Genomic DNA, 24,320 nt, shown 5'->3' with positions numbered 1-24,320 from the left:
TTCTCAGAATTAAAAAAAAAAAAATAGGGCTCCCCTGGTGGCACAGTGGTTGAGAGTCCACCTGCCGATGCGGGGGACACGGGTTCGTGCCCCGGTCCGGGAAGATCCCACATGCCGCGGAGCGGCTGGGCCCGTGAGCCATGGTCGCTGAGCCTGCGCGTCCGGAGCCTGTGTTCCGCAACGGGAGAGGTCACAACAGTGAGAGGCCCGCGTACCGCCAAAAAAAAAAAGAGTATTCTTTATAGGATGTTTTCATTAAACTTATATTTTTCACCAAAACGTAAGAACTTAATTGGTAGGAGAAAAAAGTAATATAGTATAAAGCATAAAAATACGTCACTCCCAGTAGCAATCAAATATAAACAGAAAAAAAAATATATAAATAGAATGCATTTTGAAGAAAGCACTGAGCTTAGAGCTACAGCATCATACAATGCATGGATTGGATCCTGGGTCCAGGGCAAAAGCTAAATATCAGAGTGGGCTACTAAAGGATCAAAGCCTTCAATTGACTTTCCATCCATAAGGCTATGGGATAACCTCTCCTCTTGCAAAGACAGAATTGTTACTGTGCAAGCAGCCATGGCCAGCCTCTAGAAAGTCTGCCTCTCAGATCCCTGCATCATGAAGTTTTGCCCCACCTGCTTTGGAGGTCATGCAGCCACAATGACCTATCCTGCTACCACTAGCTTAGGCTGACTCTGGCGGTCTAGCCCGACCTGCAATGGTCCAGATCCCTAAAATGTTACATTTGTAGGCAGGCCTCTCTGGCTTAGAGAACAGATGTGATCCTTCATGCTTCTTCAGACTTAACTGTCATGCTTAGGCCACTACAAACCAATGTATCCCCCATCTTGTGAGGGTTTTTTTTGGCTTATTCTAAACCTAGATGTCTCCCAAGTCCTCAAATGCCAGAACCAGGAATGGTGCTGACCCTCTGACATTACTGGAACATTGCATCGGCTCAAGACAATAGGCCAATACATCTTTGCCCACACGGCCACTGCAAATGTCAAACGTGAAGGAACATTTGATTTTGGTTGTTGCCTGTTGCTATGTTTGCCATTAACGTGTCTGAAAGTTCTAATCTATTACTTACAGCCTACGGAAATATGTGAGGTCAAAAGAATGCTTTGTTTTCGTGGGGCTCTGAGGGAAATCTGCTGGAGATGTACAGCACCACATAGAAAAGGAAAACTGGATTTGATCCCCATATCTGAGCCTCAGAGTTTCCCCATTAGTTTCCTAGACTATCATTACTTTCCCTGTGGGGCACAAAAGAGAATATATGGGAACACACGTAATAAACTAGAAAGAGCTATTAAAACCATAGGTATTATGGAAGTATGATCTTCAAAAAGGTAGCTACACATAATTTTATTTTTGGTTTTTTGGGGGGTTTTTTTGGCTGCGCTGCACTGCTTGCGGGATCTTAGTTCCCCGACCAGGGATCAAACCCATGTCCCCTGCGGTGGAAGCGTGGAGTCCTAACCACTGGACTGCCAGGGAAGTCCCTACATACAGTATTTTAAATATCCTTAATTCTTGCCCTCAATTTGAGCTACTCTGAATTAATTACTGGTTTAAAAAATGCTCTCGATTTTTAATTATAGCTAGAAAATTGGTTTTTAAATTCTTTCTCGTTGCCTCATGGTTTTAAAAACACACTTATATAACTACCTTTGGTTACAGGCAATAGTAACTGTAATTGCCTAATAATTTAAAAAGCCAACAACTGTTCCTAGGTCAGTTAACTAATCATTTAACCAGTGAGACTACTGCTTTCTCAAATGTGTATAAAGAAACTGGTTTATATACATTAAACATTAAAAGACATATGAACTTAATTGTGACATTACACAAGGCGTTGACTCTGCCTGGGCCTGTTTCTTCCTCTAAGACTAATCCTAAAGGTTGCTAAAAGCCTTTTCAGCATCAAAACCCTGTTCCATCTGTAATAAGAATCTTGAGTGGTTATATTAAGACTAAATCTTATAGGAAAAGGTTAACCACCACCAAGCTGTAGGGCCCAAGATCTTTCCTTTTCTGTAAGCAAAGCTGAAACTCTCTCAGCTTTTTTTTTCTTTTCTGAGTTTTAAATAAGAAATCATCTCACTTAAAATCCATCTCAAAGTGCTCAACTGAGCATAACTATCGTGGCTCTGTGCTTGCCCAAGTCTACAAAGACTGAATACAGTATTCACTGTGATTACCACTACAAATTGCACTGTCCCTTTATTTTTTTTTTGCGATACGCGGGCCTCTCACTGTTGTGGCCTCTCCCATTGCGGAGCACAGGCCCCGGACACGCAGGCTCAATGGCCATGGCTCACGGGCCCAGCCGCTCAGCGGCATGTGGGATCCTCCCGGACCGGGGCACGAACCCGTGTCCCCTGCATCGGCAGGCGGACTCTCAACCACTGCGCCATCGGGGAAGCCCTGCACTGTCCCTTTAAATGTTCAAGTACTCATCGTTTTCTTAAAATGGATAAGCCCTATCCTCAATTAAGGAAATACACAAGGAATGGAAATGTTCCAAATTACACAAATCTTCTATTATAAATCAATTATAAATGAATCTCAGACACAAGGAAGATGTCAACACATTAAATTCCCCAAACTCAAAACAAGTGCATCAAAAAATAAAAACAAAACCCAAACAAGATACATGTGGTATCCTTGGTTAGAAAGACTTTAGCAAAAATATAGCAACTAGTGGGTTTTAAGCTATGTCAGTGAGTAAAGTGGTCTATAGAAAATTTTGAGAACTTGAAGGGAAACATCACATTTCCCTGTACCCCTGTGAAAGTCAGGAGCAAATCTATAAAAACTGGTCAACCATTAATAGGAATAAAAGATAAAAACAGTTATCAGTACAGTACAGAAGAATATATAGTTTTTTGTAAGCGAAATGCTTCAAAATATTTCTCATGTTGAGTTAAAAATCAAATGCTAGAGTGCCCAGTGGATGTCACTGAAGTCCCCAGGGTCTCCCAGCCCCCCCTCTGCTTCTAAGTAATTCATGAAGGCAGCCACGGCTGTGTCGTCATTGTCACAGAGGGCATCAAAATCCAGCTGGGCACCTTCTCCTATTGAATTAAAATACAGGCTTATGTAAGTACACTTGGAGGTTAAAAAATGAGTCATCATCAAAAATGGCAAAGCAAGGCTAGGATACCATACAATGTATTACTGAAGGCAAAGTATATGTCTTAAATTGCAGAAGCCTGATACATTTTTAAATGGGTCGCCTATTTTTATAACAATCTGCTGTCAGATAAATTGAGCTTCACTCATTTGATGCACGTAAGTGAGCTAGTCTACGAGCTTTCTAATAGAAAGTAAAAACTAAGAGGTACAGACTCCCAGACAGTTGGAAGCTAGGGGTTGGGGTTTATTCATGTGTGTATATAGAGCCTTGAAGGAGAAATTTAACTTTAATCTGCCTGTGAAAATACTCTGCTTGTTTAACCCCAAAATGAGAAGGCTGAGACAAAAGCATCTTCCCCCAAATTTGAAAGACTCTTATGAAAGTGGGGGCGGTCCCCAGATTTTTGATTGAAAAAGGAAATAAGGAGGAACCATGGAAATGAGATTTAAATCAGAGATAAGGAAGAGGTTCTAGAAATTCAGGGTTAAAACACAGCTACAGATTAATCGAAGTTTTCTAGGTATCTTTCAAAGCACAATAGAATTGCAATGATTAATATGTGGCTCTCTGTGAAGCTGACGTCCAGGTTCCTTCAAGTCCTTTGATTCTCTTTAACATATATTTTCAGGAGATCAGAGTCAGTTATGGGGGGGTATAAAATTGTGTCATTTCAATTTTCTTCATTTGGACTTTGCATAAACATAGTTAAAATGAATAATTACATCTTAAACATTTTATGGTTGGTATCTTTAAAAATTCTTTTTCTTAAGAATGGACATTTTCCCCTAAATACAAGAACTTTAGTTTTACTGAAATTGTGTGTTTTAATAATACCCATAACTGATTCAGTGGATAATCAGATTTTCAGTGTCAGGTCCATTGAGTAGCATACACTTAAAAATTAACAGCATGATTACTGTATTTATGATTTTGAATGAAAAACTCTTAGTTATTTTTATTGAAGTATAAAAAATATATTAGAATGTGTTAGTTTCTGGTATACAGCAAAGTGATTTAGTTTTATACATATATGTTTTATATGTATAAAACTGAATCATTTTATATAAAATATATATGTATTCTTTTTCAGATTCTTTTCCATTATAGTTTATTACAATATATTGAATATAGTTCCCTGTGCTATACAGTAGAACCTTGTTGTTTATCTATTATATATATAGTAGTTTGTATCTGCTAATCCCAAACTCCTAATTTATCCCTCCTCGCCTTTTCCCCTTTGGTAACCATACGTTTGTTTTCCATGTCTGTGAGTCTATCTCTGTTTTGTAAAAAGTTCATTTTTTTAGATTCCACATATAAGTGCTATCATATGATATTTGTCTTTCTCTGTCTGACTTACTTTACTCAGTATGATAATCTCTAGGTCCATCCATGTTGCTGCAGACGGCATTATTTCATTATTTTTTATGGGTGAGTAATATTCCACTGTGTATATAAACCACATCTTCTTTATCCATTCAACTGTCAGTGGACACTTAGGTTGCTTCCACGTCTTGGCTATTGTAAACAGTGCTGCTATGCACATTGGGGTGCAAGTATCTTTCTGAATTAGTTTTCTCCAAATATATGTCCAGGAGTGGGAATGCCGGATCATATGGTAGCTCTATTTTTAGTTTTTTAAGGAACCTCCGTACTGTTTGCCATAGTGGCTGCACCAATTTACATTCCCACCAATAGTGTAGGAGGGTTCCCTTTTCTCCCCACCCTCTCCTGCATTTATTATTTGTAGACTTTTTGATGATGACCATTCTGACCAGTGTGAGGTGATACCTCACTGTAGTTTTGGGAAAAATCATAAAGTTGCTTGCATCTCTAGAAATTTCCTAAGCCTGAAAATATAGTGATTAAGAAAGAGTTTTTGGCAAACCAAAATGGCAGGCAGTTGCCAAAGAAAACTTACCAAGGAGTGGTTCGTGCCTATGGGGAGCAACAGCACTTTGGTTTTGCTTTGTAGCCTGTAGCTCCCCTATTTCAGAAGGACTTAGTGTAGTCAGCTCCTTATTTGACATCTGTAAAGAAAGAATAACAAATAGAAAGTCTCCTATTTGAATGAAATAAAGACCTCTTAGCAATTTTCAGATGTGGGCACTCTGGCAATGCCATCAACAACATGGCAGCTCACACTTTGTATTCTGTGCTAAGTACTCCACAAGCATCATCTCGTTTCATGTTCCACATGTCGTGAGGTCAGGCATCTGAGGCCTAAGGAGTCTAATATCTTGCCCAAAGTGTTGGAGCCATGATTCTAACCCAAGTCTACCTGACTTCAAAGCCCCCGCATTATTCATAACCATAACTGAATTACATACATAAGGAAAAGTTTTCAATTAAAAATGAAAAGCTATTTCAGTTTTTTTAAAATGATGATAAAACAGTATCTCATATGAAACTACAATGGGAAATACTGCTTTGGAGTAGGGAATGGAGTAAACCAGAGACTTTTACCAAAATGTTATCATACTGTTAAATAGTCACAGGACAAACAATCAATGTTCATGTAGCTCATCATAAGAAGAAATCTTTTACCTATGTTGTCTTATTCAGTTGATGAACTTTGCCATAGAATGCCTATATAACGTACACTACTTGGAGATTCTTGTGTGTTACAAGGACTTAAATCCCTGTTTCTGGCATATTGTCTGGCACAAAATGGGTACCCAATAAACATTTGCTAAATATATGAGTAAAACTGGCAAATACTAGATCAAAAGCCTATATTAATATAAAAAGATATTTTCAAGTTCCCTTTTGTCCCTGGTCAGATTTAATTTCCCTTTTCTCCTCCATTCTTACACCACTTAGTTTATATACCTACCTTAGAGCTTTCTGTTGTCTGGGGTACATCAGAACTGTATATGGGTCTTCCACATTTTCAGCACTATGTTCAGTCATTTTTGTATATGCAACAATGCATTTCAAATAGCTAGTATTTGTTCAATTGAATTAAATAGTAGGTAGTACTTAATCTGTAGCTTATATTATTTAAACATCTTTCCAGACCCTAAGGAGTATATTTAATCCACGGAATCGAATCTATTAAAATAACCATAATAGCTACCATTTATTGAGCACACATTGTGTCCCAGGCACTGTGAAGTTTTTGTTTCTTTGTGTATTAAATCATTTAATTCACACACCACTCCAAGAGACTGGTGCTATTATTAATCCCTTTTTTACAAATGAGGAAGTTGAGGTGCAGAGTTTAAATAACATGCAGGAGGTTACCCTGAATCACAACTTGGACCCAGATAGTATGGTCCCAAGCGACTTCACTCTTAACCACTATTCTACATTGCCTCTTAAAAACTCTGAGCTAAGTAGAAAGGGTTCATTCTTTACAGGATGGCCTCTTTTCTCAAAAGAAATAATCAACAAGGAGCAATGTTATTGTTCATTTATTTCACAAATATTATCACTTACAATGGTACTTACATTCCTGCAGTTTATAGTGTGAGTATCTTTCAATAAATCTGTTGGACTTGAATCATCAAGGGATGAAGAAGACTGTAACCTTCAAAAAGTGACACATAAAACATTTTATGTGTCTATTTATATATATTTTAGAAAATTTTCTCCTCTGAATACATAATCTACTGATAAAAATACAGGGAGGAACATAAGACTGAATATCACAACAGTTTTCATAATCAGACTGACTCGTTCAGTGCCAGACTTACTTTTGACTATGGAGTGCTGAAAACACTATATAAATAGAAACAAACTCTGAGGTGAAAGCTCTTAAGTAAATCACGTTACTTGTCTTAATACAGCACGTGGCAAAGTAATGGAATAACAACATGGTTCAAGACAGGCATTCAGTTCCTTATCAGGATACTGAAAAGCAGAACTAAGAATAAAGAAAGATTTCCTAACATCCTGCAACCTTTTTTTTTAAAGTAGAAAATGCATCATATTTTTACTGTAATAGGTCATCCCCAGGTCCAAAATCAATGGAACACATAAAGACAAAAACATAATCATACGCTTTGATCATAAATCTCTTCAAGACTTAATATGTAAAACTGACAGTGTCATATAATATATTACTAAATGCTCAATTATGTGAAACATAATGGCATAAACATAACTTTATGTCCTTTTGTATTCCCAAGAAGGCAACTGACAAGAAAGTATAGAGGGAGAAATTAAAACAGAAGAATGAAATGAATTAGGTAGGAAACACAGACGAAAAGATCAGTGACATGTCTTAGAGATTTTTCACAATGTAATGTATATAGCTTGGCTGGCTTCCCATCTGTGGTTCATGGTTTAAAATCACCATCTGTTCAAGTAGCCTTTGTTTAAAGATGAAAACTATCTGCCCCCACATGCACATCACTACCAGATTAATCTTCTGAAATATGGCTTTCTTCGTATTAGTCACTGGGCAGAAACTTGCTATTTAAGTCCCTCCCCTATTTGACTTCACCTTAGTTAAAAGTCCCTTTAATCAAGTTAAAACTCAGTTGCTCAGCAACCTGACTCTTCTCTCAGTGAATCTCCTTGATGTTTGCTGAAACCACCATGCTTTCTCCCGCTCACCTCCATACATTGGCTGAGGTGCTGCCATATATAAATGCTCTCCCCACTGTATCCTGCAGCTGCACCCAGCTAGCAACTTTGGCTCAATTTCCACTTTCCCTACGAATCCCTGCCAGCATATACAGTCAAATGATTTTCAACAAGGGTGCCAACATCATTCAGTTGGGGCAGGGACAGTCTTTTCAGTAAATGCTGTGAGGAAACTGAATATCCACATGCAAAGGAAGTTAGATTCTAACCCTACTCAGGGTAGTGTTTTGGTCGAACTTTGTCCTACTTAGTACAAGTATTTACAATTCACTCCAGAAATACATTTTAAGCTTTTATTATGGAAAACTTAGATATAAAAACAGACAATATAATGAAATCTCATATTCCCACCAAACAGCTTCAATAATTATCCTAATCTTGTTAAATGTATTTAACCTGAACTCATACTTCCCCTCTCCTCCCAGACATTTCACCATTTAATCTGTAAATACTTCTCACTGCAGAAATACTGATTTAATTGATTTTGGGGTGCTATCCATGATATAACTGTTCTCTGCGGGTATTACACATATCTCTTAAAAATAATTGAATTCCAGGGGCTTCCCTGGTGGCGCAGTGGTTGAGAGTCCGCCTGCCGATGCAGGGGACACGGGTTCGTGCCCCGGTCCGGGAGGATCCCACATGCCGCTGAGCGGCTGGGCCCGTGAGCCATGGCCGCTGAGCCTGCACGTCCGGAGCCTGTGCTCCGCAAGGGGGAGGCCCCAACAGTGAGAGGCCCGTGTACCGCAAAAAAAAAAAAAAAAAAAAATTGAATTCCAAAACATTGCCTTTCTCAAATCCAGAAAAATTCTGAGTTCAAAACCTATCTGGTCTAAAGGGTTTTAGATGAGCAATTATGGGCCTGTATATACACATATTCACATATATCCACACATATCTTTCTTTTTTCTTATACAAGTGAGTTATTATACATGCTATTCTTTTGTTCTATTCCTGTGCTTTTTTCTATTAACCAGATAAAGCTCTTGCCATATTAGCATAAACAGAGCTACCTAATATTTAACTGTTGCAGAGTATGCCATTGTATGGATATACCAAAATAAGTTATGGTTATGGTAAAGATTTAAGTATTTAAATCACTACTTAAACAGTGCAGCAAGAAACAGTCTTGTTCATGGGTCTCTGCGCAGTTGTGTAAGAATATTTGATCCTGGGGTAGAGATGCTGAGTCTGAGATCATATACACTTATATTTTTGATGGCTGTAGTCAAAATGTGCTTCAAAGAGCTCGCACTAGTTTATATTCCCATGGACAGTTTAAGAGGGACTGTTTCCTCAGACTCTCACTAGTATCACCAAACTTTCAAATCTTTGACAATCTCCTAAATGAAAAAAGGTATGTCATTATTGTTTAATTTTGTATATATATAATTTTAACTGTGAGTGGGGTTGAGCAATTTTTAAAGTTTCTTGGCCATTTGCACTTTTATTTTCTATTTATGTCCACTCTCTAAATTTTTTGTTATTGAGTTATTTAAATGACTCCTTTAATAACTTTACTCTTTATTCTACACATAAAGTTTAACATATATAAAATTATACAGTTTAATATAAAGTTCAATAACTTTATTCTTTATACAAATCTCTTCATGTATTAAGATAATGAGTACATTTTATCATATGAAGTACATTTTCTGTGTATAATTTGTCTTTTAACCTTGCTAATTATAATGGTTATAGTTATGTTTTTTGAGTTTTTATCTAATTAAATTTATCCATTTTTTTCTTAATAAATTTGGGATTTTGTGTGATGTTTAGAAAGGACTTTCCAAACTATGTTGCTACTGTAAAGGTGATCTTCTCTTCCATTATATTATTGAACTGGTTATTGTTTGCATATAGGAAACCTATTGATTTTTTAATATTGGTTTTGTAAATATGATGATAATTTTGTGAAAGTATTTGCAGCAATAAAACATTACCTTTTTAAGTCCAGAAGTTCACTTGCAATATCTGTTCCGATACTACCAGCACCAAGTACCGTTCCCGTATACATTCCAGGCACACTAATGCAAGACTGTCTTGAGGATCCTAAATAATAACAGAAGGAAAGATTCAATAGAGGGCTTTAAAAAAATATATAACTTTGGTCAATATCTTTCTTTCAATTCAAATATATTTCCTATTTCCCTCTTACTTAATAAACCAGCTGCATCCTAAAATGTTACAAATATTCATGCTTACATTACAAACGTAACTCATGATGGTTTAAGATGCTTATGAAGAGTGATGTGAATCAAATATGTGGAAAGTCATTGAGGGTTCAATCATGACCTGTAACCTTTGAGTACATACAGTTCCTTCCCACTTTAATCTCCACACTAAAGCCAGAGCAATACCACTTTTTTTCTTTTATTGAAGTACAGTTGATTTATAATATTGTTAGTTTCATGTGTATAACAAAATGATTCAGTTATATATATGTATGTATATATATTCTTTTCCAGATTCTCTTCCTTTATAGGTTACTACAAGATATTGAATATAGTTCCCTGTGCTATATGGGAAATCCCTGTTGTTTATTTTATATATAGTAGTGTATATCTGTTAATCCCATATTCCTAATTTATCCCTCTCTCCCCCGTTTCCCCTTTGGTAACCATAAGTTTGTTTTCTATGTCTGTGAGTCTGTTTCTGTTTTGTAAATAAGTTCATTTGTATTACTTTTTCAGATTCCACATGTAAGTGATACCACACAATATCTGCCTTTCTCTGAAGTGACTTACTTCACTTTGTATAATAATCTCTTTGTCTATCCATGTTTCTGCAAATTGCAATATTTCATTCTTTTTTATGGCTGAATACTGCTTTATTTTAAATATTTCCTAATATTTTAATTTTTCTTTATACAAATAATATATTAAAATATTCCTGTGGTAAAGAACTAAGATAACTCCCCCTTAGTGCTTTTCATTAATTTGACCAACAGATATTTGAGTGCCTTAATATATAAGGAACTATGCCAGCTGCTGGGGATGATAATGAGTAAAACACCATTCCTATCCTTGAAGAACTCAGAGTCTAGCAGTGAGCCAGTTGAGTGAACGAATAATTGCAGTACAATGTAAGATTGTAACAGAAGTGTGACCAAAGTACTGTGGGAATTCTGAGGAGGGTAACTCAACCCACTGAAATCTTTTTTTTTTAATGAAACTCTCTAGGAGTTAAGCCAGCATTTTATTTATTTATTTTTGGCTGCGTTGGGTCTTCATTTCTGTGCAAGGGCTTTCTCTAGTTGTGGCAAGCGGGGGCCACTCTTCATCGCGGTGCACGGACCTCTCACTGTCGCGGCCTCTCTTGCTGTGGAGCACAGGCTCCAGACGTGCAGGCTCAGTAGCTGTGGCTCATGGGCCCAGTTGCTCCGCGGCATGTGGGATCTTCCCAGACCAGGGCGTGAACCCGCGTCCCCTGCATTGGCAGGCAGACTCTTAACCACTGCACCACCAGGGAAGCCCCTGAAATCTTTTTGATTTCACCTTGAAATTTTTCCCTCTCCAAGACAGAAAATGATGGTAACTTAATAAACAGTCTATAAGTCTCCCTCACCTAAAACTAACTTACCTTCTGATGATTGAGAGCTGCAAGGAAGTAATGATGTTTCTCCAGTATCACTATGTCCCCTAGAATTAAGAAACACCATAGGTGATTTTTTTTTTTAAGGTGAAGGAAAATGTTAAAGCAACTACATTAAGCTCTGTGTATTTGAATTATCAGTTTTTGACCTATTTGTGTTTTATATACATATTGTTAATGTCACCACCAGAGACAGAGGTATTGATGTGCTAAGTACCAGGGCTTTTGCCAGATGTCATATTACCCTGTAATGTACATGGTTCCAAAGATACAAACTCTCAGCTCATATTCTAATGATAAGGAGACAAGAATTATTGGGATGAATAATAAACTTATTGGGATGGGTAATTAGTACCTGCTGGAGGCACTAAGAACTGGGGGGCTCTTTTTTAAAATATTGTACATAAGGAAATAGAATTGGTTTGATAAAACCTTATAGCAATTTTAAAGAGAAACATAGAAAAATAATATTTAAGAACAAGGCCATTCTAGCATATTGAGCAAATCAGGAAAAGCTGCCTCTCCCTTCAGGCTGACACAGCCATAGACCAGGGCTTGAAAGGCAGTGAACGGGCTGGATTTGTGCTTATCCCTCAGCCAAGTACTCCTGCACAAGCATATGTGCTCCCCAGGCTCAGAAGATGGACATGCAAAAATGATGTGGAGGACAAAACAGTTTCTTACCATTTTAAACAGTTTAAAGCCACATCCACATAGTTTTTTGGAAGGACAAAGCAAGGCCATGAAGGGTACGAAACAATTGCCTGAATAAATGCATTTACTGTCACATTTTATACTAAGCCAAAAGGAATTTTTTATGAAAGGGCAAACTTTTAGCTTAACTCTGAGAACTAATGCCAATGAACAGTGAATGAATTACTCAAAATATATACTCAAATTCCAAAGCCAGAGGATCACACAGGGTTTTTTTTTAAATTGAAGTATAGTTGATTTACAATGATTCAGGGGTACAGCAAAGTGATTAATATACATATACATATATGTATACACACATATTCTTTTTCAGTTTCTTTTCCACTATAGGTTATTATAAGATACTGAATATAGTTCTCTGTGCTATATAGTAGGTCCTTGTTGCTTATCTATTTTACATATAATACTGTGTATCTGTTAATCCCCAATTCTCGATTTATACCCCCCTTCCTCTTTGGCAACCATAAGTTTGTTTTCTATGTGAGACTATTTCTGTTGTGTAAATAAGTTCACTTGTATCATTCTCTAGATTCTACATATAAGTGATATCATATGATATTTGCCTTTCTCTGTCTGATTTACTCCACTTAGTAGGATAATCTCTAGGTCCATCTATGTTGCTGCAAATGCCATTATACTCAAGTTATAAAGCCAGAGGATTAAACAGGTTTAATGATTTAGCAAGATGAAAAGAGGGAAGCAAAGATACTCATTTGAAATCAATATAAAGGTCTTAACAACATAAAAAATTACTTACAAAACTAAAGTGTTGACAGACACAATATATTCCAGTTCTTTGGTCCAAGGATTTGTGAAACTAAACCACTGGCTTTTTAAAGTTACGAAAGAGCCATCTTTTGCTCTGAATTTGTATGAATCTGTAAATATTTTCTCTTTACTCTGCAGAACTTAACAAGAAAAGAAAATAATCAGCATAACAGTCTACCACTATATAAATCAATTCCTTAAGGATTAATTCAAGGTTCAGATTTCACAGGAATGAAAAATTAAGAGTTGAAGTTGTAATTAAAAAGTACCAAAAGACGATCCCACTCAATGCATACCTGCTTTGTGCTTGTCAGTCAAATTACTATGGTCATCTTGATGAAAATATTCATAACAAGAAGTTCCCAAAAGTTCCTGAGGCAGATATCCTAAAATTGCTGTTGCCCTGGTTTTAAAATTAAAAATAAAGTTCAGAATTGGTGAATGTATCCCCTTCCAGAATACTTTTGGTCCACACATGGTCAGGATAGTAGAGAAGTAGACCGGGTGGATGAGTAACCCATTTGCTTTACTGGGCTCCTTTGGCTGCCCTTGACCCAGATTAGAGCTGCAAAGCAGAATGGACACCCAGGCACCAGGCTACTCCAGAGGCCACCTACCCAATCCAGGGTATGCTATTCCTACCATTCACCAATAAAATTGTGGCCATAGACCATGCCCAGTTTCTGCACCATTGGCTAAGAAATATTTCAAGTTTACAATTTGGCTTGAACAAATTTACTGATATATCCATATCCTTATTTCATTTAAACTTTATTTCCTGTTCTAAAGCCTTAAAAAAAAATCCAGCCGTGCTACTAAGCCACATTTTTTTTTTTTTTTTTTTTTTTTTTGCGGTACGCAGGCCTCTTCCGTTGCGGAGCACACGCTCCGGACGCGCAGGCTCAGCGGCCATGGCTCACGGGCCCAGCTGCTCCGCGGCATGTGGGATCTTCCCGGACCAGGGCATGAACCCGTGTCCCCTGCATCGGCAAGCGGACTCTCAACATTGTGCCACCAGGGAAGCCCCTAAGCCACATCTTTAATAGCCTTAAACATCCCATTGAACTCTAATCATTATGGCACATAAATGTTTACCTTTGATCAACATAGACAAATTGTCCATTCACTGCAAAACGGGTAATAAATTCAGTTGGTTTCACTTTAATCTCTCCACTGTTCTGTGGGACAATATATGGATGTAATCTTCCAATGGCAACAAGGCAGGTAAAATTACTACTGTCTTTCTTATTGTCCATTTCTTCTTCCATTCCAACAATATTTGGAGGCCAGTTTCTCAAGTAACCAGTGCAGTGGATAGTACAGAATTTTCTATGATCTAATTCAAAGGTTTAAAAAAAAAAAAAGCATTTGTCAACTATATCACAATAAAACTAAAAAAAAGATAAAAATTTAAAAAGCATTTGAACCATTATGAATTCTTAAATTTGTTACACTGACATTTATAATAGTTATAATTATGCTATGAAATAGTCTTTAAATATGCTAAATATGAAAAGGGAATAGGATTGCATTAAAAAGAAATCATCAATCATGTTTACTTAACAGCTTCATCCCTAATGGGTTATTTTTCTCAAGAACTAAACTACACGTACTACATCAAAATGATTGTTTTAATTTCGGTTTAAACAGGTCTATAGTTATTTTGTTATTTCCAAGTTAATTTTTTAAATTACAGTACTTTATGTGTTAGAAAAAGTTAAACTTCATGCTCCCTTGCTCTCAGCTACAGAAGTATTGTTTTCAGCTTATTTAAATTTTGGTATATTATAATTTATATTCATAAATTTAAAGGATACATGGATATATTCATAAATTTCTTATATAAGCACTTATAATGGCTAATAGATACATATGATTATAATATATTATAGAGACATTTCAGAGAACATTTAGAGAAATTTATAATAAAATGTATAAAAATAAAACGACTCAAATTTCACTTTTCAAAAAAATCTTAAGCAATTAACTCATAAGAAAAAGCTCATCAAACAGATCCAACCAGAAAAATAAAAAATTGGAAATAATCCATATATTCAAATAACAGGAAATGCTTAAGAAAACAATGACAGTATAAAAGATAGGCAGTATACAGATTATGGCAATCTACAAAAAAGTAACTTAAAGGTTAAAAAGGGGGGGGGGGAAGCTGATAAAAATTACTTAAAACAGTTGCTTGTGATAAAATTTAGAAAAAACCAGAACAGTCATTGTTTTAAGTTGGCACCTTTGGCTAAGACTGTTACTACAAATCTTTAAAAAAAAAAAATTTTTTTTTAATGGAAGATGATATGGGCTGTCTTATAAGATAGCAACTAATAGTATTAGCAAAGGTGTAAAGAACACTTTATGTGCCATGCTCTGTTTTAAGTTCTCTAAATGAATAATTCATTTATTCTTCTTAGTAGTCTTATGATAGGTTCTAATATCATCCCCATTACCTCAGGAAACTGAGAGTTACTGCCAGGGTCACAGCAGGGAAGGGTGGAGCTGAGGGTAAATTACACCCAGACAGGCTGGCTCGAGAACTCCCTCTGTGAACCGCTACTGTGGTGCTATTTGATGGTAGTGAGTGCCTGTCATAGAAGGTGTTCAAACAGGAGTTGCCTGAGTGATGGAGGGGGAGTACTACAAAAGGTGTTCCAGTCAGAGGGAACAGCCAGTGCAAACAGAGTCAAGAGCGAGCAGTCAGAAGCAGCTGAAGCATAGTCTGTGATGGGGAAGTGGCAGAATAAAGCAGGGAACAGATAGTTTAGCTCTTGTAAGCCCTGCGTAGAACCTTGTATTCAACACCTAACAGACATCATCCCCTCCACAGCCCACAGATGCCTTAAATTACATGTCTTTATCTCTTCCAACCCCAACCCAAGCCTTTATCACTTATTCCCTATCCTGCTTAATGACACCACAATCAACCCAGGTCGTTAAATGAGAAACCTGGGCTCCTCCCTTCACCTCACCCAACATCCAAGATATCTTAAAGGAATTAAAAATTGGGGTAAGTGTAATACAAGGTTTTCATTCATATTAACAAAATTAGATGGCAGTCAAAAATAAAAAGGTTTACATCTGTGACAACATGGGTGGACCCTGAGTATATTATGCTGAGTGACATAAGTCAGACGAAGAAAGACAAATACCATGTGATTTCACTTATATTTAGAATATAAAAAACAAACAAACAAAAACCAAAATAAATGAACAAACCAAACCAAACAAAAGCAAACACATAGATACAGAGAACAGAGTGGTGGTCACCAGAGGGGTAGGGGAACAGGAGAGTGGGGGCAGAGGGGAGGGCAAGATGAGTAAAGGGGAATCAACCATATGGCGATGGATGGAAACTAAACTTTTGGTGGTAAGCATACTACAGGGTATACAGAAGTAGAAATACAATGCTGTACACATGAAACTTACATAATGTTATAAACAAAAGTTACTTCAATAAAAAAATAATTAACTTTAAAAAAGGCTTATAAACTGAGTTTGGCATTTCTGATGATGCTTGCAAATGTACAAATGATACTGACGAAAAATATTCTACTCAATGGAAAATATAGACTGAAAAACGTTTTAAATTTATATATGGAATCTCATCACACAGAACTTAGCCTCTTTAATTCTTCTCTAACAACAGGATTACTAACAATTTCCAACTCAATCTGTCCCTCAATTCTCACCTTGAACATTTATTCAGTTGGCAAAATTCTAGCTGGGATTGTGTAATTCCATTCACTGATGGAATTTGACCCATTTGATCAATTATTTAAAGTTTAAAAAAATCCTATTAAAAAATCCTCTTGGGGATTGCTTCAAGATGGCGAAGTAGAAGGACGTGCTCTCACTACCTCTTGTGAGAACACCAGAATCACAACTAACTGCTGAACAATCATCGACAGGAAGACATTGGAACTCACCAAAAAAGATACCCCACATCCAAAGACAAAGGAGAAGCCACAATGAGATGGTAGGAGGGGCGCAATCACAGTAAAACCAAATCCCATAACTGCTGGGTGGGTGACTCACAAACGGGAGAACACTTATACCACAGAAGTCCACCCACTGGAGTGAAGGTTCTGAGCCCACATCAGGCTCCCCAACCTGGGGGTCCAGCAACAGGAGGAGGAATTCCTAGAGAATCAGACTTTGAAGGCTAGCAGGATTTGATGGCAGGACTTCGACAGGACTGGGGGAAACAGAGACTCCACTCTTGGAGGGCACACACAAAGTAGTGTGCACACTGGGACCCAGGGGAAGGAGCAGTGACCCCAGAGGAGGCCGAACCAGACCTACCTGCTAGTGTTGGAGGGTCTCCTGCAGAGGCGGGGGGTGGCTCTGTCTCACCGTGAGGATGAGGAGACTGGCAGCAGAAGTTCTGGGAAGTACTCCTTGGCCTGAGCCCTCCCAAAGTCTGCCATTAGCCCCACCAAAGAGCCCGGGTAGGCTCCAGTGTTGGGTTGCCTCAGGCCAAACAACCAGCAGGAAGGGAACCCAGCCCCAACCATCAGCAGTCAAGCAGATTAAAGTTTTACTGAGCTCTGCCCACCAGAGCAACAGTCAGCTCTACCCACCACCAGTCCCTCCCATCAGGAAACTTGCACAAGCCTCTTAGACAGCCTCATCCACCAGAGGGCACACAGCAGAAGCAAGAAGTACTACAATCCTGCAGCCTGTGGAACAAAAACCACATTCACAGAAAGACAGACAAGATGAAAAGGCAGAGGGCTATGTACCAGATGAAGGAACAAGAAAAAACCCCAGAAAAACAGCTAAATGAAGTGGAGATAGGCAACCTTCCAGAAAAAGAATTCAGAATAATGATAGTGAACATGATCCAGGACCTCAGAAAAAGAATGAAGGTAAAGATAAAGAAGATGTAAGAAATGTTTAACAAAGACCGAGAAGAATTAAAGAACAAACAAACAGAGATGAACAATACAATAACTGAAATGAAAAATACACTAGAAGGAATCAATAGCAGAATAACTGAGGCAGAAGAACAGATAAGTGACCTGGAAGACAGAATGGTGGAATTCACTGCTATGGAACAGAATAAAGAAAAAAGAATGAAAAGAAATGAAGACAGCCTAAGAGACCTCTGGGACAACATTAAACACACCAACATTAGCACTGTAGGGGTCCAAGAAGGAGAAGAGAAAGGGAAAGGATCCGAGGAAATATTTGAAGAGATTATAGTCGAAAACTTCCCTAACATGGGAAAGGAAATAGCCACCCAAGTCCATGAAGCGCAGCGAGTCCCATACAGGATAAACCCAATGAGAAACACGCCGAGACACACAGTAATCAAATTGGCAAAAATTAAAGACAAAGAAAAATTATTGAAAGCAGCAAGGGTTTTCCAACAAATAACATACAAGGGAACTCCCATAAGGTTAACAGCTGATTTCTCAGCAGAAATTCTACAAGCCAGAAGGGAGTGGCAGTATATACTTAAAGTGATGAAAGGGAAGAAACTACAACCAAGATTACTCTACCAGGCAATGATCTCATTCAGATTTAATGGAGAAATCAAAAGTTTTACAGACAAACAAAAACTAAGAGAATTCACCTCCACCAAACCAGCTCTAAAACAAATGCTAAAGGAACTTCTCTAAGTGGGAAACACAAGAGAAGAAAAGGACCTACAAAATAAAGCCAAAACAATTAAGAAAATGGTCATAGGAACATACATATTGATAATCACCTTAAACGTGAATGGATTAAATGCTCCAACCAAAAGACACACACTTGCTGAATGGATACAGAAACAAGACCCATATATATGCTGTCTACAAAAGACCCACTTCAGACCTAGGGACACATTCAGACTGAAAGTGAGGGCATGGAAAAAGATATTCCATGCAAATGGAAATCAAAAGAAAGCTGGAGTAGCAATACTCATATCAGATAAAATAGACTTTAAAATAATGTTACAAGAGACAAGAAAGGACGCTACATAATGATCAAGGGATCAATCCAAGAAGAAGATATAACAATTATAAATATATATGCACCCAACATAGGAGAACCTCAATACATAAGGCAATTGCTAACAGCTATAAAAGAGGAAATTGACAGTAACACAGTAATAGTGGGGGATTTTTAACACCTCACTTACACCAATGGACAGATCATCCAAACAGAAAATTAATAAGGAAACAAGCTTTAAATGACACAATAGACCAGATAGATTTAACTGATATTTATAGGACATTCCATCCAAAAAACAGCAGATTACACTTTCTTCTCAAGTGCTCATGGAACATTCTCCAGGATAGATCATATCTTGGGTCACAAATCAAGCCTCAGGAAATTTAAGAAAACTGAAATCATATCAAGCATCTTTTCTGACCACAACGCTATGAGATTAGAAATCAATTACAGGGAAAAAAACATAAAAAACACAAACATGGAGGCTAAACAATACAATAGTAAATAACCAAGAGATCACTAAAGAAATCAAAGAGGAAATCAAAAAATACCTAGAGACAAATGACAATGAAAACACGACAATCCAAAACCTATGGGATGCAGCAAAAGCAGTTCTAAGAGGGAAGTTTATAGCTATACAAGCCTACATCTACAAACAAGAAAAATCTCAAATAAACAATCTAACCTTACATCTAAAGGAGCAAGAGAAAGAAGAACAAACAAAACCCAAAGTCAGCAGAAGAAATCATAAAGACCAGAGCAGAAATAAATGAAATAGAAACAAAGAAAACAATAGCAAAGATCAATAAAACTAAAAGCTGGTTTTTTGAAAAGATAAAAAAAATTGATAAACCATTAGCCAGACTCATCAAGAAAAAGAGGGAGAGGACTCAAACCAATAAAATTAGAAATGAAAAAGGAGAAGTTACAACAGACACCGCAGAAATACAAAGCATCCTAAGAGACTACTACAAGCAACTCTATGCCAATAAAATGGACAACCTGGAAGAAATGGACAAATTCTTAGAAAGGTATAACCTTCCAAGACTGAACCAGGAAGAAATAGAAAATACGAACAGACCAATCACAAGTAATGAAATTGAAACTGTGATTAAAAATCTTCCAACAAACAAAAGTCCAGGACCAGATGGCTTCACAGGTGAATTCTATCAAACATTTAGAGAAGAGCTAACACACAACCTTCTCAAACTCTTCCAAATAACTGCAGAGGAAGGAACACTCCCAAACTCATTCTATGAGGCCACCATCACCCTGATACCAAAACCAGACAAAGATACTACAAAAAAAGAAAATTACAGACCAATACCACTGATGAATATAGATGCAAAAATCCTCAACAAAATACTAGCAAACAGAATCCAACAACACATTAAAAGGATCATACACCATGATCAAGTGGGATTTATCCCAGGGATGCAAGGATTCTTCAATATATGCAAATCAATCAATGTGATAAACCATACTAACAAATTGAAGAATAAAAACCATATGATCATCTCAATAGATGCAGAAAAAGTTTTTGACAAAATTCAACACCCATTTATGATAAAAACCCTCCAGAAAGTGGGCACAGAGGGAACGTACCTCAACATAATAAAGGCCATACATGACAAACCCAGAGCAAACATCATTCTCAGTGGTGAAAAACTGAAAGCATTTCCTCTAAGATCAGGAACAAGTCAAGAATGTCCACTCTCACCGCTATTATTCAACATAGTTTTGGAAGTCCTAGCTACGGCAATCAGAGAAGAAAAAGAAATAAAAGGAATACAAATTGGGAAAGAAGAAGTAAAACTGTCACTGTTTGCAGATGACATGATACTACACATAGAGAATCCTAAAAATGCCACCAGAAAACTACTAGAGCTAATCAATGAATTTGGTAAAGCTGCAGGATACAAAATTAATGCACAGAAATCTCTTGCATTCCTAAACACTAATGATGAAAAATCTGAAAGAGAAATTATGGAAACACTCCCATTTACCACTGCAACAAAAAGAACAAAATACCTAGGAATAAACCTACCTAGGGAGACAAAAGACCTGTATGCAGAAAACCATAAGACACTGATGAAAGAAATTAAAGATGATACCAACAGATGGAGAGACATACCATGTTCTTGGATTGGAATAATCAATATTGTGAAAATGACTATACTACCCAAAGCAATCTACAGATTCAATGCAATCCCTATCAAATTACCAATAGCATTTTTTATGGAACTAGAACAAAAAATCTTAAAATTTGTATGGAGACACAAAAGACCCAGAATAGCCAAAGCAGTCTTGAGGGAAAAAAACGGAGCTGGAGTAATCAGACTCTCTGACTTCAGACTATACTACAAGGCTACAGTAATCGAGACAATATGGTACTGGCACAAAAACAGAAACACAGATCAATGGAACAAGATAGAAAGCCCAGAGATAAACCCACACACCTATGGTCAACTAATCTATGACAAAGGAGGCAAAGATATAAATGGAGAAGACATCTCTTCAATAAGTGGTGCTGGGAAAACTGGACAGCTACATGTAAAAGAATGAAATTAGAACACTCCCTAACACCATACAGAAAAGTAAACTCAAAATGGATTAAAGACCTAAATGTAAGACTGGACAGTATATAACTCTTAGAGGAAAACGTAGGAAGAACACTCTTTGACATAAATCACAGCAAGATCTTTTTTGATCCACCTCATAGAGTAATGGAAATAAAAACAAAAATAAACAAATGGGACCTAATGAAACTTCAAAGCTTTTGCACAGCAAAGGAAACCATAAACAAGACGAAAAGACAACCCTCAGAATGGGAGAAAATATTTGCAAATGAATCAACGGACAAAGGATTAATCTCCAAAATATATAAGTAGCTCGTGCAGCTCAATATTAAAAAAACAAACAACCTAATCCAAAAATGGGCAGAAGAGTTAAATAGACATTTCTCCAAAGAAGACATACAGATGGCCAAGAAGCACATGAAAAGCTGCTCAACATCACTAATTATTAGAGAAATGCAAATCAAAGCTACAATGAGGTATCACCTCACACCAGTTAGAATGAGCATCATCAGAAAATCTACAAACAACAAATGCTGGAGAGGGTGTGGAGAAAAGGGAACCCTCTTGCACTGTTGGTGGGAATGTAAACTGATACAGCCACTATGGAGGACAGTATGGAGGTTCTTTAGAAAACTAAAAATAGAATTACCATATGACCTAGCAATCCCACTAATGGGCATATACCCAGAGAAAACCATAATTCAAAAAGACACATGCACCCGAATGTTCATTGCTGCACTATTTACAATAGCCAGGACATGGAAGCAACCTAGATGCCCATCGACAGATGAATGGATAAAGAAGTTGTGGTACATAGATACAATGGAATATTACTCAGCCATAAAAAGGAATGAAATTGGGTCATTTGTTGAGGCATGAATGGATCTAGAGACTGTCATACAGAGTGAAGTAAGTCAGAAAGAGAAAAACAAATATCATATATTAATGCATATATGTGGAACCTAGAAAAATGGTACAGATGAACTGGTTTGCAGGGCAGAAATAGAGACACAGATGTAGAGAACAAACGTATGGACACCAAGCAGGGAAAGCAGCAGGGTGGTGGTGGTGGTGGTGTGAAGAATTGGGAGATTGGGATTGACATATACACAGTGATGTGGATAAAATTGATGACTAATAAGAACCTGCTGTATAAAAATAAAATAAAATAAAACTGAAAAATTCAGAAAAAGAAATTCCTCTCATCCCAAGAATTCTTTAGACTTTTACCTAAATACTGGGGTCATGGGCCTCAATCCTCTCAAACTAATTATTTACAATCAGCTCCACAGGGTAGACTCATGTGCAATCGACTGCATGATTTTAAAAAGAGAAAGACAAAGAAACAAAAACAACCCAAACACTGCCTTAATCCACAGGGTATCTTTTCAAAATCCTTTATGAAATTTTTCTTCCACAAGTTGCCAGCTGGGTCTCTCAACTTGGTATCTTGATGGCTTACTTTGAATTCTCACAGACGCTGATCCTGAGACAAGGATTTGAGTATAAGAAGTGTATTTGAGAGGCGCTCCCAAGGGAACTCTGGCAGGGAAGTGAGACAGGGAAGACAAAGAAGCTAATAATAGATACATTTTTCAACAAGTCCCCACTTTGGGAAACTAAAGCTTAACCTATTGGGGCATTCTGGGAAAAAAATGTAGAACAAGAACCACAGTTATGCAGCTTGAATGGCCTCAAGGAAAAGAGAGCAAGAATACTTATCCATCAGCTCCCCTCAGTCAGTGGATGAGGGACCCTCCAGGGAGCACTGACTCCCCAGCACTGGAGGTCCGCCCCTTGCTGGTACAGGCAGAACTGTCTCTAAGGACCAGAGAAAGAGGTCAAGCAGAGAGTCACGAGTATTGGACACTGGAAGCCAAGGGGCATGAGAGGATGCCACATCTTGTTGCACAAGAAGCCCATGGATTACTGATTATCTTACCAAGATAAATTTAAGAAATACCTAAGATATTTGGTAACAATCATCCATCCTTATCAGCATTTGATTTCACAAGTGGAGACACATAAGCAATCTTAACGCCATTTCAAAAGCTGTTTCAAAATTTGAATCCATGGCATTTATGTTAGAATCATGGTAGAAATAATGTTTTTAATGCCAATCGTGTTTTTAAAAAACTTTTTATTATGGAAAATCTCAAATATTCACAAAATCAGAGAGAATAATATAATGAAGCCCCACTTGAGCGACTCATAGCCAATCTTGAGAAATGGCCTTTCCATAAACCTTAATTTTTATTTTTTTTGGTTGTGTTGGTTCTTAGCTGTGGCTGGCAGGCTCCTTAGTTGTGGCATATGGGCTCCTTAGTTGTGGAAGGAGGGCTCCTTAGTTGCGGCTCGCCGGCTCTTTAGTTGTAGCATATGAACTCTTAGTTACGGCATGTGTGTGGGATCTAGTTCCCTGACCACAGATCGAACCTAGGTCCCCTGCATTGGGAGTGCAGAGCCTTAACCACTGCGTCACCAGGGAAGCCCCTTAAATTTATTTTCAATTAGCATTAAAAGGGCTGCTTTCTAGTCTCTCTTCTTTTAAATTTAAATATAACGAAGGCAAAAGTAGGAAAGAAAAAATAAGTGATTGCCAGGGCTAGTTTGGGGGAGAGATGAATAGACAGAGCACAGAAGATTTTTAGGGCAGTGAAAATACTCTGTGTGATATTACAACGATGGACGTACGTAATTACACATTTGTCCAAACCCACAGAATGTACAACACCAAGAGTGAGCCCTAAGGTAAACTAATGGACTTTGTGTAATTGTGATGTGTCAATGTAGGTTTCACCCTTGTTTTAAAAAATATATATGGCATTCTGGGTGGGGGATGTTGATAATGGGGGAAGCTATACATCTGTGAGGGCAAGGGGTACATGGGAAATCTCTGTACCTCTCTCTCGATTTTGTTGTAAACCTAAAACTGCTCTAAAAAATAGTCTTAAGCAATAATTTAAAATTTT

The 24,320-nt window shown here is 37.4% G+C and overlaps 1 protein-coding gene across 1 annotated transcript in view; it reads right to left on the bottom strand.

Moving 5' to 3' along the window:
* Positions 1–2,456: 2,456 nt before the first annotated feature.
* BMAL2 (basic helix-loop-helix ARNT like 2) overlaps positions 2,457–24,320 on the bottom strand; it is a gene marked incomplete at its 5' end in the record, with an annotated part of 87,458 nt that continues 65,594 nt past the window's right edge. Inside the window, 8 exons of the mRNA XM_082666810.1 lie at positions 2,457–3,089; positions 5,073–5,181; positions 6,605–6,683; positions 9,688–9,796; positions 11,327–11,385; positions 12,810–12,960; positions 13,117–13,223; positions 13,916–14,156. Of these exons, the coding sequence (XP_082522936.1) occupies positions 2,953–3,089; positions 5,073–5,181; positions 6,605–6,683; positions 9,688–9,796; positions 11,327–11,385; positions 12,810–12,960; positions 13,117–13,223; positions 13,916–14,156 (992 nt within the window). The 3' untranslated portion in view covers positions 2,457–2,952. The remainder of the gene's footprint in view (positions 3,090–5,072; positions 5,182–6,604; positions 6,684–9,687; positions 9,797–11,326; positions 11,386–12,809; positions 12,961–13,116; positions 13,224–13,915; positions 14,157–24,320) is intronic.

The sequence above is a fragment of the Grampus griseus genome (genome assembly GCF_964374135.1).
Source record: "Grampus griseus genome assembly, chromosome: 11".
Classification (NCBI taxonomy): Eukaryota; Metazoa; Chordata; class Mammalia; order Artiodactyla; family Delphinidae; genus Grampus; species Grampus griseus.
This window is presented reverse-complemented; position numbering and strand designations above follow the sequence as displayed.